The sequence below is a fragment of the Thermobia domestica genome, chromosome 9 (genome assembly GCF_964235325.1).
Source record: "Thermobia domestica chromosome 9, izTheDome1.hap1.1, whole genome shotgun sequence".
Classification (NCBI taxonomy): domain Eukaryota; kingdom Metazoa; phylum Arthropoda; class Insecta; order Zygentoma; family Lepismatidae; genus Thermobia; species Thermobia domestica.
Genome location: NC_137462.1, coordinates 208,372,275 through 208,389,874, shown reverse-complemented (window position 1 = coordinate 208,389,874; position 17,600 = coordinate 208,372,275). Strand labels below are relative to the sequence as shown.

Sequence of the window (17,600 nt, the reverse complement as noted above, 5' to 3'; positions counted from 1 at the left end):
CCTGGGTGAAACCAGGTGAACCAGGTCCATCACAACCAAAACGAGATATTCACTGTGCAAAGGTTATGCTGTGCATATGGTGGGATATGAAAGGTGTGGTGTACTATGAGCTGCTGCAACCGGGTGAAACTATGAATGGAGAACGTTATCGACGACAATTAATGCGTTTGAAGCAAGCTCTGGCCAGAACACGACCAGAATGGGAGAACAGACATGATAAACTTATTGTTCAACATGATAACGCTCGCCCACATGTCGCAAAACCTATTTAGAAAATGTCGGATGGAAAGTTTTACCCCACCCGCCGTATTCACCAGACGTTGCTCCTTCGGACTACTACTTGTTCGATTGCATGAACAACGATTTGATTGGACAGCGGTTTACTTCTTCAGAATCGAAACATGGGTCTCTGACTGGATCGCTTCCAAGGATGAGGACTTCTTTCGCCACGGAATCCGTACATTGCCTGACAGATGGGCGAAAGTGGTGGCTAGCGATGGACAATATTTTTCTTAAGGTATTTATGTATTTTGTGTTTGTACTACAGTTTCAATGTGTGCTACCAACCGCACGAATTAATTCCTAGACCAAATAAAATAAATTAATATCTACACTGGAAAAGTACTCACCTACCTGTATTCCTAAAGGCAACAAGAAACTGTCCGATATTTCAAATATGAACACAAGTATTCTATTACGAAGAACAAAGAGGCTTAATACTGTACATGTTAAACAGAAGGTTCTTCACACACTTGTATGATTAGTATCAGTGAAAAACACTTTTAGAATTTCTATACGCATTTTTCGAAGAAACATCTGTTTTAATACACTAAATCTTTATGTGGGGGCTAAATAAACTTATATTTTTCCCCGTTAAATTCAATTATCTGTAAGTGAACTTATAAAACTAATACCCGTACTCAATAATTAAATTTTATTTTCTACATGTAGCGAATATTCACCTTGGCAATATGTATCTCACAATACCTCTACTGAATTATTTTGTAAATTCACCTAGAGACAATTGAGTTTAACAGGGAGAGAACATTATTTTATTTAGCCCCACATAAACACTTAGTGTGTTAAAACAGATTTTACTTGGAAAAATATATTATAGAAGTTTTAAAGTGTTCCACTGATACTGTTTGTAGAAGGACGTGAAGAACATTCTGTGGAACTCTTCGTTCCACGTAAAAGAATACTCGTGCACGTATCCTAAACATCGAAGAGTTTCTTGTTGCTTCTAGGAATACAATAAGGTGAGTACTTTTCCGATCTTGAAATATGTATTCCATACACTCTATAAGTCAAAATAATATCTACATATTATACATCTATTTTTTTATTCTCTGATCTTGGTAGCTCGTCACATTTTTAGGGTTTATAAAGTAGCTCTATACACTGAAAAGTTTGGCAATTCCTGTTCTACATGATTATTGTCAACAAACGTACGTATTTTCCAATTATTTTAATTTTCTTTCTATTTGTTTTGCTGAGCCACACGTGGACTCACTATTTTTAGCTTCGTAATGTTCATCCTTGTATGATACAATAGAACATTTAGTACTTTCTTTCACACTATAATATGCTTTAAACTTTTCACTATACTCTTTTGTGTTATTAATGAAAGTAGTGGGAAAAATAATATCTCAATGTATTATAATTGCAACTGTTAAAAGAGACATAAAATATTTGTATTTCCAGTAACATAACTAACTCTAAATGATTACAGCTAAATTTCGTTCTTTGAGCTCATATCAACGACAGTGGCTCTCTATTAGGATTGCCTACTGGCCGGTATTTCACCGGCCTGGCCGGAAATATTGCTGTTATTTAGATTAAAGCCGGTAACCGGTACAAACTTCTTGCCAGTCCCTTTATGACCGATATTTTGAAATCTGTCATCCAGAATAAAACATCGAACATAGAAATCCTTCAATGATGAAGTATAAGTTTGTAGTTGAAGTGTAAGTTTAAAGGGTAGATTTCAGTCTGTAAAACCAAAACTGTCACGTAAGAATTAATAACCTTTTGTTAATCTGGTTTGATAATTTTAAAGAAGTGGCAGTTACTGGTAAATACAAGAAAGTGATCAATACCGACTTCAGTTTCTCACTTTTAGCACAATGTATCTATTAAGCTTATAGCGAATTATAAAGGATATGCAGAATACAGGTGCTAATGCACTTTTGTCCACGATAGTATATTTCCTTCCCATGGATATGTCCGAACAGAGATACTTCACACTTAAGCCTGTATCATAGGAAATTTTGAGGGGGTGCCGGTAATTTTATTTTCCAGAGTTGGTAACCGTAGTCTCTATTTTATGTTGGTCTCATTTTCTTCTTCTTTTCTTCTTAATTTTAACAAAGAAATGTCCATAATATTTGTTTCCCAATATACGCGTGAAATTATAGAAACTTACACACAATTATTTAAAATACTGAAGAACTTTATGATTTTTTTTTCTTTTTACACTAATTTCAAGAATGATGATTAACTTACTTGGAATCGATATTCCTTTGTAGATGCAATTTGAGATACCACAATAGCCTATTGTTCTTTGGTACAAAAAGTGAGACAGCCAGCGCCAACAGCTGCCACCCTTGGATGAAAACGAAGCTAGGTGGGTTCGTCTTGCAGTCCAATGGAGGAAGGGTTGGTGTCTGAGAGGTTGGAGAACCTTTCTGAGCATTCGACGAATCACACATAAATAACGATTGAGTAGCACACAAAAGGAGTTGCTGAAATGAAATGTAAATTATTTAGAAAACCAAGTCTACTTTGTCAATTACACTTCAGGTGTTACAATTTGGTCCCATATTGAGTCAAAGAGCCAGGATGCCTGAAATAATGAATGTTAGAAATAGTTACTGAAATAACAGATAACTAATGAAGAATCATTTTATATTTACAGAAATAAATAGTCCATGATAATTAGAACTACTTGTAAATCCTACGAAAATACTACTAATATATATTCATAGAAAGCAACACACGTCTATTGAATTTGAATCCACGATTATTTTTTTTTTTTAAAGAAAAAGCACTCAAATTTGAAAATTGTTATATTTTTGATCATATGCATTAAATTTATTAGCAAAAGAAATGCTTCTATAATTTGCTTCTATAGTTTCACTAACGCAACTACTTAGTACTAACAAGAGAAATAGGCTCACTTATGTGACCTAGAAGAGAGTTAGAAATAACAAGCAATAATAAATTAGCAAAACAATACATCAAAGCAATGCAAATAGATTTAAAAGTATTAATGAGATCGAAATACTGATCCCTGAAAAGAAGAAATCAATAATATTATATCCTAGCAGCGAAGCTTCATTGAGAAATTTATAGTTTGTAAGAAAGCAAGAAGTGTTGCTGCGCTTAGTAAATACTGTTTAAAGTTGAAGCATCAACCAAAACAAGATTTTATTATTTTAAAGCTGCTTTCAGAACAGAATAAAGAAAAGCACAGTTCTTTGCATAAGAGAAGTTTTTTATTTGTTATTTGGTAGACTTTCAATCACAAGTGACTGAGACTTTGTAAAAGAAGAAATATGAATTATTTTACGCTTCCTTTCTAATCTACAATTAATAGTATTGCGAAGGACATACGTTTAAATAAATCTTCTTTCTTATATCAAAGGTGAACTTTTACCCATTCTTTTACTCACAAATTATCTTAATTTCAATAAATGTGTTTTATTTTATGCAATACTTTTTTTTCTGTTAAATATTATAGCAATGCGTCCATGGTTAATTATTTACGCACCAACATGCATATTAAGTAACTAATTAAATTATATTAATTTTATTTTCAACAAAGTACGTATGAAATATAAACAATATAAGAAAGTTGACCTGATTTCTTATATCATACGAAGAAAGAAAGGAAGTTCTACTCAACAAGAATCGAAAATCATATCATTGATGAAGAACTTTAGAAAACTATAGTATTAAAACGAATAGACGCGCTAAGACCGGATAAATCCCAAGAAATGGAAAATGTAGAAAGCATTTGTAGATTTCATTCATGCAAAAATTTAGCCTAATAAAAGATTTGTCTAGACGATAGCCTAATAAAATATTTTATTATCTTCTAAGAATTATTTAGTAGTGAAAGTAATAGAGCTCCTTCATGGCTACATAGAAAATCAGAACGTTCTGAGAATTATACTACCATTACATGACAAGGTGGAAACTGTGAAATTGTTCATGTGTTACCACGTAGAAGATTTCGGCTAATATTGTATTATACCCATATTTGAGAAATGAAACAACATTCAGTTGTATATTTTCTATCCTTCAAACTTGGAGACAGTTTAAGGTGTTTTATTGTAAAGAAAAACACACAAGAAGTCCGTAGCTACTTACAGAAGCACTAAAAATATTGTAAAGTCAATCTACGAATTAGTTGGTAATTAAGAAGTAGCACTTTGAGTTTGGTTTTGATTAAGTGCTATCCATCTTTCATGAAGAAATTTACAGTAGTCGACCGTTATCAGTTAAGGATGAAAAATATAATTGGAACAATTTTACTCAATATTTTCAGTTGTCTCTTGAACTTCAAACATATTTAAAAATAGTGAGTGAAGATTTAATATTTTTTTTCCAATAAGAATGAATCACTTGCACAGCACTCTGTTTACCGAACATATTCTATGGATATAGTCCAAAATCTTTGCCAGATTTTATCCGTTATTCCAACTTGCTTTGTCCTATATAAACTATTGTAAACATCCTACATAAATATCGCTCTCTAAGAAAACATCATTATTTCTTTTGTTCAAATGTTCCATTACGTTTGTATTCTGGATACGAAGAAAGGGATAGAGGGTGTTAAGGAAGATGTATCTTCATATTTTATATTTTATAAAATATATATAAATATTTTATATATTATTATTTACATACAGATTACTTAATGCATGATATATATATTAAACATACCGGTACTTATATACGTTATGATGCTTCATAGTAAAGGTATCATTTATGTATATAACCGAACGTTCCACAATGTATTTGCTCGCTCGCCTCTGCGACATAAAGAATATTTGGAAATAACGATTAAGTAAATATCCCAAATCTCCTGCACATCAAGCAAAGCCATGAGATTTTAGTTTTATAAAATGATTTTTATATATGAATATGATACCGGCTAGCAAACTATAGTTATTATATATAGTTTTAATGTAAGAAAAAGAACTATAGTAATGTTATTTGATCGTTTCCGAGTATCCTTTACATTGATTACTATTGAGGAAGTGATAGCCACGGTTCAATCATAATTCATGTGAATGTGTGATGGACAAAATCATGTCCTAAGTTTTCTCGAAGTTTGTTCATATCCCTCCACATTGCAATTCTACTAATTTTCCCATATTCATATGTTTTCTTATGCCTAGAGAGCATAACTGTGGGGCATTAAATTAAATATTGTATTTAATTTCTTTATATTCATTATTCTTTATAGTAATTGTACTAATGTCAACATAAATGGGAAGCTGAAATTTTAAAAAGACGAAGCGCTAGAAGAAATGTAGAAAATATAGACTAGTACACATAGTGAAATGTTCCGTTGTTCTAGAAGCTACTCTTCAAAACAAATTTTATTATAAAAGTTACTTAAGAAAGAATAAAAATGATAAGAACAATACGAAAAATAGAAACTACCAGTAGAAAAGCGGTAATTAATTGACAACAATACAAATAATGCTATTTTCTTCTTTTTTTTGCAAAACAAAATACACGAAAAACGAACTACATGAATTTGTGACAAAATCAAAAGTTCAAAACAAAAATCGAAAAGGAAAAGCACCAGTGCTTAATACACATTAACAATAGTATTGTAAGTCATGCAAGCATACTTAATGTACTGAGTCAAATATACTACTTTAAAAAGTACTGAAGTTTAATATTTTCTTAACATGAAAAGGTCTATATTCTAAAACGGCGAAACGTCCTACTTGTAGTGCATGGTACGTTTTCTTTAAAGTATTTCACACCTTTAAAATATATCATCGAAATTTAGAAATTATAACTGAAAGCTTGTTGTACTTACAATTGGTTAGAGCGAAAAACTGAATTGTCAGACAATTCAATATATTTTTTCTTGAAGAGTTTAACCAGTAAATACGTTTAACCACATTAGGACTTCCTTAAAAAAATCTATTTTTTCTATTATTCTTTACTTTTCAATGTGTTAGCTACAACAATATACAAAATCAGTTTACTTATTCGAACTACCCTCTTAAATACGAGTTTTATTCAAAATCTAGATTCATAAGCTGATTTGCAACTCAGCTTCCTAGTTTACGCTTAATTTTTGCTGAGGAATACTTCCCTTTATTTGAACATATGATTTTCCGTTGGTTACTAAGGCTTGTCGACTTCAAACTCAATACCACTATTCTTCAATTAATCTAGTAATTTTGAAGCTCATTTTCAAAATTTTTTTCAAAACTGATTTTAAAAAACAAACGAAAAAAGATAATAATCAAGCATGGATTCATTTTTGTAATAATATTTATTGAGTCAACAAAGAAATTATCAAGCAAAGAATCTCTCATTGACCTGTCCGTGCGTTTTTCTTTATTTAACTAACATCTATTATTATAAATATTAACCCTAATTTCGAAATACTGTAAAATTTTGTTGCTGTAATGTTATACAACTGTAAAAAAGAACGATCACCCGATACGAAAATGCCCTTTGAATTACACAAATGAAGTTTTCATTCTATTTCTACAGACCCGAAATCTGTATTTATCTTTATTTTTATTTATTTTTTTAAAGTGATAACAATTGGTCAAGACTGTTCAATGATATGTCAAATATTAAACTTCTTGATTGTGCTCTAATATATAACAATATTGCTCAAACATTTTCACTTTAAGTTCCATGCACAATACTCCAAATATAAACACTAACTTAAGGTGTGATAACAGTAACGCAATTTTATGGGAAATGAACATAATAGAAAATCAATAAAAGGATATTGAAATGATTATAATTCGGTAGAATTTTCAATAGTAACATGACAAAATACGTTTATCTTTAAACAATTACACACTTCATCATACAATTGCTACATCCGAATTTTTCACAAAAATTAGCACCAATACCACCAAGCCCGAAGCTGTAGCATAAAATCTTTTTTTAAAACTGTTAACCCTATGTTTAACCTTCTATTGTGTGAATGATACAAATTTCAACATATACTTTTCTTTTAGCTGAAATTAGTGGTAAAAGAATTTTTTTTTAATCTCAAATAACCAAACAACACTCAATTCTATTTGATTGGAAACAAATACATTTTAAAAAAATAAGCTAACAAAATTTTGCATTCACAGGTGCAATTTTTTCGTTGATTATTCGAATGTACCCTTATCTTCAGTAGGATTTGAAATAAACAGCTTTCAACAAAATTATTTGAGCAATATCAGAATTGATGCACAACACTCAACAAAACTATTTCAGCAATATCAGAGCTGATACATAACACTTTCACTATTATTGTTGTTGCTATTAACTAGATTGTCTATAATCATTAATAAATAGTTTATAATAAAATGAAGTATGAACAGCTATCAACAAAACTGCTGGATATATATAGTTATAGGCAGAAAACCTTATATTACATGATGATGTAATTTTAAAAAGTCTTACATTATAGCAATAACATACAAAATATGCTATCAAATATTTCAGGAATAGAGCCTATTTTTCTAAACATTTCATTATTAGAAACAAAAGATATATAATAATTATTAAGGTTGTCAAAATAATTTCTGATTCATTTAGACAATCTAGAAAAAAGTTCTGTTATTTTTAAAAATTATAATCTATATACTAATATGAAAACACTAAAACTGTCATGCCATTACTAGCCTTGAACTTAAAGGGATAAAAATTCATAAACAATAATTTCTATACTCAAATGTGTTCATGTCTGTATAAAATGAAAAACATTTAACGTATTTTTTTTTAAAAATAAATGCAATTGTTAAGACTACCGCTAAGTTTGGTATAATTAGTGGTGTAAGAGTACAAAAATTCAATAATCAAATTACTATGAGTTTATCCCAAAGAGCTTTTGTTTTGCTCATAATATATTTCTCACTAGTGTTTCTAATTTGAAAGAAAGGTTGAATTTATGATTCATATCAATCTGTAGAAAGAGAAACTATTACACCACTAGTGAGGAGAAAGATGTCATAAAGACAGCAGTTACTTAAAGCTTTTGTTGTAGAGAACACGTACGTTAATTTTCGGTCAATAGTTACGACCACTGACTGGGTTAATTTTATAGGATGGATGAACAAGAGGTAGATTTGTTATAAATTAGGTAAGTTGGGAAGGAATACTTTTTTTTTTATTATTAAAAAAGTGATATCTTAATGATTAAGTCTTCTTTCATCAACAATGAACAAATGTAATGACACTGGCAAACATATCGATTTAACATGAGCTAACGAAGACGCCACAATTAAGATTTCACAATTAAGATTATTACATATTATCTAATATATAACCACTCTATCACTTCTTCACAATTTTTATAAAACTAATCCAGCAGAAGGTCGTAGCTAATGATCAAAACAGGTTGCATATTCTCTACAAATGAAGCTTAAACCCAGTATTGTCTTCATGATACCTTGCTTCTTGCGTACAGATAAGGCAAACTTCATGCTTTTCTTTTCTCAACCATCCCATCTATTGAACGTTGATGTGAAGGGAACAAAGGGTTAACAGTCTTCAAACTAAAAACTAAACTAAAATAAAAAAGGGGATAAAAAGAAACGGCAGCCACCAAGCAGCCAAGCACACTTACGCGAGAGTGCTTAAATTTGTTGAGTGTCCGGTTTACCTGGACCCCAATTTTATGGTGTGTATGGCGAGATGTTTGTTTGATGAGGGCAGATATAAGTTCTGCTTGCAGCTCAGGAATATCAAGGCACTGCTGCAATGCATTTTGGGCTAGCACCACATGGTAATCAATTCCTGCTGAATCCAAGTGTACTGAAATGAATAACTGACAGGACTGCAAGAATAAAAAAGACATACAATTATGTTAATCAAATTGTATCGGTAAAGGAACATTCTAAATAGATTAAGCTTGTTATAATATGCTATGTGATGAAGTTTGAAATATAAAAGGAGAGAAAAATATATCTACGGCTATCATCTAAAATGAAAATTAAATATCACCTTAAATGATCACTTATTTAACATATTCATAAATTGAAATTTCATATTGCCTTATATTTGGTGGTCCTCTATGGTAAGAGCCAAATATATATATTATTGAAAAGCAGACATATCTAAAGCAAAATTTAAATGTCAGTAAATTAAAACTGAGTCAAATATTCAAGAAAAAACAAATCCTGAACTATATTATACTTACAAACTATCTTTTTCGTCTTTATTAAGAACTCATCAATAACTCTTATTGGTACTCTTTAAGTGTAATAAAACAACTCCCACGCGAAGGGCATGCACATTAGATGGCTTTTAGTTGGGTGATATACGGCGTCAGCATTTCGACTCTCACCGCCATTGTTTATGACTTCCTAGACCAGAGATTGCTATTTATTGATTGATATAGGTCCCTATTTTCTGCACGATATTGGATCAATACTCAAAATCACATGCGCTAAGAATTCAGATATACTCACTGAAGATAGAGCAATATTTGATTAAACAGCAGTACTTCATTTTGAGTTCAAAATTTTTACAAAACTTAACTTGATGAGTTTTACCTTGAATAATTTGACCGCCTCTGCCTGCAGGGCTTCTGAGGATAAGGTTGTAAGGGGAGATGCTATGCTTTCTTTACTATGAAGTAAATGCGGATGTCTCCACAACACACAATCTGAAAAGCAAAAGACAGAATTGTATTAAATTACGCGGAACCAAAACTAGTGTAATATCTATATACCCATACTAATTTTATTTTCTTCTGCTACTCTTCCTCAGAAGATCTCAAACATGAATTTAACACACCTAAAACAACAAGCAATGTTTTTTGATTGGAAATTTTGTATGCTCAAGTAAAGAAATCCGTCTGTCAAACTCCTCCCAGTTTCCATCCAGTCTCTCTATTCACCAAGTCTTTCATTAGCATTAGCATGCATTTATCACCAATTTACTTTAGCCTACATAAGGGTAAAATCATTATCGTTTGTTCAGTTCGTAGTTCAACTTTGGAATTAAATCTAAAACAGTAGGGGATTTTTCAAGCGCTCCGCAATTTTCTTCAAAACACTCTAAGCCTCCATTATTGCTAAATCAGTAGTGAGATGTCAAGAAACTGAACTGCAGCCAATAATATTTATTTACTTCACTTCTTGTATTTATAGTTGAATTAGTAATAAAATAAAATAAATTAGTTTACCTTTGTCAATAATTAACAGTAAGAACAATTGAACATCATCACATTACAATGAGAGCAAAAAGTTTAAGCAAAACGAGCAACAATCTATACATTCTACCATGATTTAACTACTACAACTTTTAAAGTTCAAATCTCATGAAGTTTTTTCTTAGCTAAATGCTCTTATCAGCTTTATTTCATAAATAAATAAATATAAAATGATAAGTCTGTTCTGATCTAATATTAAAATAATACATTTTCGAAGTTGATATTAATAATGAACGATATAACAAGAATATATTAATAAGGAAACACTGTAGTTCGTTACGAAATGAGATGAAATCTTTCAGTTTAACGTCCCACAAAGCAGTATGTTACGAGTGAATTATTTTTTATTATTATTGTAAAATTTCAATTTGAAATGTGTTCATTTTTAATTTTAATTTTGAAGTTAATTTATGATAGTTATTTTAATCAATATATGTTCATTTGCCTTCTGTAACTTACTTGGATCACCATCCATTTCCATTAGCTTTTGTACAAGTTGTTCGTACTGAGTACCTGCATTAGGACCTCCTCCAGATACAACAGTCAGATGGTACATCCATGAATCCTGTAAATGAAAATTGTATTTTCAAACAACTTTGAACATAAAAGGTTTAATACCAATAGTAAACTCTAATGATCAAATTTACAGTTAAAAACACAAATATTCTAGTTGAATTATCTTTTAAACAAATAATAATAAGAAAAATATGTGAATGCAAAATTGAGTTAATACAACATGAAAAATTCTCAAACATTGTATTCACACATTTATTACATCCATTTTCCCATGGAATCATCATAATGGATAAATCAGAGCACATACTAAGTTACTTTTCATGTCATTGTTTTCTCGTTGCACTTCACTTTCTGGTTTAACTCAGATTTATTTTTCACAATTGTTTCTTGTGTACCTCCAATTAACCGAAATAATACTATTTCTCGCATCTATAAGCCACATTCTAAAATGTCGACTGTAATTCCAGGAAAAAATTCTCAAGTATAAACCTCACTCTAAAATTTCGATAACAACATCATTTCAGAAAAAAATCGAGGATAAGCTGTGAATATTTGTACAGTTGCCATCTACAATATATTTTCGTTTTTGAGGTACGAAAGCAGCTAAAATGAAAACAGTACTTATACTACACACTTAAGACTTTTTTTAATTATTATTATCGATACATTCACATTGGTAAGTATAAGTGAGATCTTACTCTTTGCTCAACATTTTGAGATTAATTTCAAGGTTATATGTATAAAATTCGAGACAACGTGACGTAATTTGAGTTTAATCTCAGGCACCTGAGTAAATGCTTGACACTTATGAGTCACACTGTGATTTTTCACTTTTCGATGCATTAAGTTGAGTATAATCTTAACTAGACGAGATTAATATACAAATTTCGTGAACTACCTCAGTACCTGTCTCACAGCATGTGGGAGTAGATCGAGATGGCTGAATTTATGAATGTGGAGCCAAGGAGAAAAGTATACAAAGTTCGGAAAGACTTCGGTGTGCATGACTATAAACGTCTATATAGATAAAATAAATATAATAAATAAATACACAATGATATAGGGAGGAATCACTTCTTGTTCTTTAGTAATTCATAGTGGACACCATCTTAGGATCACCGGTACCCTGATTACTTTTAATTTCAACATGTGCGCTCTAGTGCTCTCTCTGTGTAATTAGATGTAACTTTTTATGAGGAACAAGGTTGCATTTGATCATTTTTTTCTATATCTTACAATTTTGAGCTACTCAATTTTTTTCTGCTTATTTTAAAACTTTAACTCCCCTTCTTTAACCTCTTCTAGATGTTTTTGGGAAACCAAGATAGCCAATGTTGTTTTCAAAATCCCCGAAAACCCCTAACACCATTGCATGTGGTAGCACTTCCGTTTTGTTTCCCCATCATACATGCAAACGTGTTCCCTTTTTATGTCATCCAATGTAAGTTGGCTACGCAAAATTGAAACAGAATTGCGGCCTTATAGTGCTAAGTTTTAAAAATATTTCATTGGTCTCTGCTGCTTTCGCAAAACTACGAGATACAATAATTTATTGTTATTTTTAGTTTATTCTTTCTTAATCATAACTCATAGAAAGCCTATACTCAGATATATCATAATGTTAAATTGTTTTTATTAGTTCTATTTCATTTCTTTCTTTTTATTCTTGACTTTCTTTAAAATATTTGTATTGATTCAATTTCCAAAATATTAATCAGGTGGTTTTACTGAATTTATTCGAAACAGACAAATAAAACTCTAAACAAAGCACTATACTTGTTTATATATATTATATTATATTATCAATATATATATATATATATATATATATATATATATATATATATATATATATATATATATATTATTAAACTGTGTTGCTGTTTCGACAACGCCTTATAATTAGATAATACGTCTGAGTGGTGTTGTAATGCTAAAACTATAGCAGTTTAACAATATGCTTATTCAACTGTATTGCTCAAAGCTGAATATATTACACATACGTCAAATAAATTATGAAAAATAATTTCGCTCGTTCCTTTCGGAGAAAATACTAACTTGAATGATATTACTATTTTCCCACACTGAAAGCTTAGCATTAATTTTCAGCCAATATCAGCTGATTTTCAGCCAGTATTTAACCATAGAAACAAATTATGCGATGCTCCAAAGTCTGAGCAACAAATAGAGATTTTTTAAGTGCTCTTTTATAACTACGATATAATACCACAATCATGACTATGGTTGAACGAATTCTATTTATTTGAAACGGAACTAATGGAATGATCCACTGATTCTACTTTAAATAAACGTTACTCTTACAACAATGTTCAATGAAAAATGAATACTCATATGCATTAGAGAACATTCTATCACATACAAATAGACTGATACAAAGTTATATTATATAGTATAGAAGAGAAGAACAAAACCATTTATTTATACAATTCAACATGATTAACGCCGAGTTTGCTAAATACAAATTACTATTTTATTCATCATTTGTTTGGAGTTGAACGTCTTTTTCAGCACCGTGGCTGCAGGAAACAAGGTCCCACACCTTAACTTGGGATCCGAACCACATACACTCCCAATTGGTCAAATCTCTTCCGTACCATTTCTATTATTCTGAAGATTGTACATTAATAGTTAAAATAAATTCTGAAACGTAATATTCAATTATTCGTAATATTAAATGTCAAAACTTTTCTCTATTCCTTGAAGTATGAAATATACTGTATGTTATCAAACTAACTACTGAGATCTCTATAAACTTAATTTACTACTCATGCTCTCTTTGCAACGGAAGAACTATGAAAAATGTAAATAAAAGAATAACTTTTACTCTCTTCTTGCTAACAACTTAAGTGGGAACATACTGAAATATTCGCTTTAAAGTCAAAATGTAATAACTCACCTTTTCCTGTTTACTTGGCATTAGCAGGTAGGTTGGCCCTTGATGTGAAGGAAAGATGCCAATTGTTAACTCCGAATGCTGCCCATCTCCTTCTCGATCTTCACTATCAGAGTCTGAAACATGGTCTACTTCCTCTACTCGGGCATCTCGCATGTTAATTTGGCCAAGTGGATTCTGAAATATGGATTGTGTCATTGTTGCAGAGTTACAATGTAATCCAAAAATGAGAAACTAACTTCAAATCAAAATAACTTTCGACTAGAAACTACTTTTTTTCTTTTTTTTAAAACATATTTGAAAGTCTACTCTCAAGACGATTTTATAGAGGTTCAACCAGTGAATTCTGCAACTGAAGAGCAAATGTGGAATGCTTTGTTGGACAGAAATCTAAAACAAAATACTAGGATAACGCCGCTCACATGTAAATGTATCTGAGAAAGTGGTATACATTATTTAAGGAAACGGGTAGTCCTTTCACAGACGCCTTTGCTGATTCAAAAAAGAGAGAAAATTGTGAGAAAAGCATTCACTATCAAAATTCAAACAAAATAATCAAAGCAACTACATACTGTTAGGTCACTGGTTAATATGTTATGCAAGAGACTAGAAATAAAAATGATAAATCACAAACTGTAAATGTCCAATGAAATGATTATTTTTGGAACCTGTTTGCCATTTACAAGAAATCTGTTCAGGTGTAAACTTCTAGCCACAAGAAGCTAGACTGGCTTCCAAAGACTTGAAAAAAAAAAAAAAAAACTTTTATTTGTATTTTTGGCACAGAAAAGGTTGGAAATTGAAATAATATTACTGTATGCATACCGTAATTTGGTTTATTGTACGGTTTACGACCAAAACATAGCTACAATACAGGAAATAATGTAATTTTAAATCGTAAACTTCATACATGATCCGTATTTCAAATCTAGACAGATAAAAAAAATAATACATGGAAGTAGGGGCAACATAATAACTACAAACAGACTATGATGACTAACCATATGTTTTACGTGTTCTGTTAATTGTTTCATTACCAATACGAGTGTCCTTCCTCACAACATACCCTTCTTCGGTGACCTCCCAGGAGCCAAAACCAAAGAGTATTTTATTAAAAATTACTGAAATACCACGGTGCAAGCAATACTTTTTGAAAATATTCTGCCCTTTTTTGGAAACATATGACTAATTATGCCCATCTGTTGCACAGGAGATAGAGAGGAAAGTCGGCCTTTATTCCCCCCCCAAAAAAATATAATAATAATAATAATAATAATAATAATAATAATAATAATAATAATAATAATAATAATAAAAATAAATGAAGATCTCAAGAAACAAAGTAAAATGATATCTACCTGCCTGTAAGTATTACAATCTTCATGATACTGTAAAGTTATATGTTAGAACCTAAAGCAAATTAAAATTTCAAGACCCGATATTCGTTAATACATTTTGCTGCGCATACTGCGAAGCTTCCCCCCTTCCTCTCCGGCCCTTAAACCAATCATTCTTTCCTTCAAGCAGTTACAGACGTCTGGCAAGAAGCATATGCTATTTTACATAGCTGTGATTTTTTTTGATATGTTATTTTACATAGCTGTAACATATTTATAAATTTCTTACATTCAAACATGGAAAGACTTTTGTCAATGAAATGCAAATTCTTTATTTAGAAAAAAATAGCTCGTGTAAACTCACGTTAAAATGAACATTGGTACTCGAACCCATTATATTATCCCCTAGATTAAGAGCGTATGGCTATTAGCCTCCTCCGTTTGTTTCTGTTACTGTACTTTCTACAGGCTTGAATCTAGTAACATGTAGTAGGTCAATTTTAACTTTTATCTTCTTTCTCGTCATGTTTTGTGACTGTTTTCTACATGTCACATGAATATTTACTTGGAAGCAATGTCCAGATAGTATATTGTTATTAGAGAATATACATGTTACTCTATAACAGAATGGAGGAAAAATAGGTTTATCTTGTAAGCAGATTCGAGAGACGTAGATTTTAGGTTCAACTTTTTGGACTTAAGACTCTGGAAAGCAGTCTCGGTTATTGTGACTAGATGTGTACCATGCTGTATACAACATCATTTTTCTAGTAACAAAGTTATGCAAAATTTAATGATAATTTAAATTTGTTACACGTTTTAGAGAAGTCTTACACAAACCATATTACTAAATTGAAATATAAACTCCATTTGAAACAGAAATGTAAATTCATAGAGAACATCTATTGCAATTCAAATGTTTCTTATATACAATAGTTATTTAAAAAGTTCTCGGAATGATGAACTTAGCACTTGAAAATTGTGTTTATTTTTCAACACCATCTTCCCTGATAATAATACACTTGGTGCAACGATATTCTGAAGCCTTTATGCCGGAATACTCTACCACTGTTGCTTTTAGGGAGGGGTAAGACAAACTTTTTGATTCAGTAATCTACGTACCTCAGACAATGAAAATATTTGGCGATCTACCACACCTGTTTGTTAATACCGTAGCCTAGTATTGGTTTAAACTGTTAATATACACAAAAGAACGTCAAAAAGATTCAGAAAAAAAATACCTATTTTTATCTCTAACCTTTTATCTGGAACTTGAATGACGGTACTGCATTTCTTCCGAGAGTTGAGAAAAAAGTGGCTTGGAAGTTTGTCAAACACAAACGATGGAAGGATTTTAGATGTTCAGTGGTCAAGCGCATTCTATGTTTTTATTTAAGAGACTGCTTCACGAAGAGAAGTTGAGGCAGAAAATGATATGAAACAAAGAGCTGTAGTTCTCAAACAAGGATTTCTTTTTATGAAGAAAGTACCAAAACTTATTTTCAAGCTATTGCTTTCATGAAGTATCAGTTTCTAGTTACAGTATTTCGTTCTATGGCTCCGACGCACTCAAACTTAACAAATCAGAGAACGTGCCAGAAAATTCTTCAATGTCGCCTTCATGTCGCCAAGATAGACTCAAACCTTTGCACATCTTGAAATGTGTTTTTAATATTTCCCGATCCAGAAACGGAAACACAATTTACTACTTTGTTTCTGTCTATGTTTATTATTTCGCGATTGCTGTGTAAGACCACTTCTTAGATATATTTTTTTCCTAAAACGGTGCGACGTCTATTTCATAGTCAGTGCCGATCGATCAGTCGATCACGATTAACTGTTTGGCCAGCCTTGCTTTAAAATTTTTGTCCGAAAAAAGTTGACTGTACCAATGTGCTTTAGTTAGAACCCTAATGGAGCCAAATCTAGTTAATAATATTATGTTGAGCAAATCAAAGCCTGACTCATTGATTTTCGCCATTGCAACGACACCCGTGTGGGGTGAGCATTGTTTTGATTCAAGATTAGTGCCTTCTTTGATAAACCTCGCCTTTTCTTGTAGTTGGTTCTAAACCTCTGCATCTATGATTCTTTTATCAGGTGGAAAATAGTCAATAAGAAGGACACTTGTTATATCTAAAAAATCTGAAACCATGATCTTCGAAGGCTTCACACATATGACCTTCTTTGAAGGTAAAAAGTTCCCATTATTTTGATTACTATTCTGTTTCTGGAGCATAGTAATGAGCCTAGGTTTCGTCGGTGGTTATAAAATCAGTAAAAAGAGGACAAGTTATTCTTAGAGTTTTGCACTCTGATTCGCCTTTGTTCAATTGTGATCAATCAAAAACATCTTGCATACAGTTTCTTAGTGCACAATTCTTTAGTGAAAATTTTACACATTTAT

At 31.2% G+C, this 17,600-nt stretch overlaps 1 protein-coding gene across 6 annotated transcripts in view; it reads right to left on the bottom strand.

Moving 5' to 3' along the window:
• Window positions 1-17,600, bottom strand: part of LOC145660567 (uncharacterized protein CG43867-like) — a 714,987-nt gene that overhangs the window by 39,052 nt on the left and 658,335 nt on the right. For 4 of the 6 annotated variants that reach the window (XM_081725794.1, XM_081725789.1, XM_081725790.1 and 1 more), the window contains 5 exons: window positions 13,860-14,033; window positions 10,886-10,991; window positions 9,765-9,877; window positions 8,837-9,046; window positions 2,506-2,744 (listed from right to left, as the gene is read on the bottom strand). In XM_081725794.1, coding sequence (XP_081581920.1) covers window positions 2,506-2,744; window positions 8,837-9,046; window positions 9,765-9,877; window positions 10,886-10,991; window positions 13,860-14,033 — 842 coding nt within the window. The remainder of the gene's footprint in view (window positions 1-2,505; window positions 2,745-8,836; window positions 9,047-9,764; window positions 9,878-10,885; window positions 10,992-13,859; window positions 14,034-17,600) is intronic. The other 2 variants (XM_081725792.1, XM_081725793.1) reach the window with 1 other exon arrangement.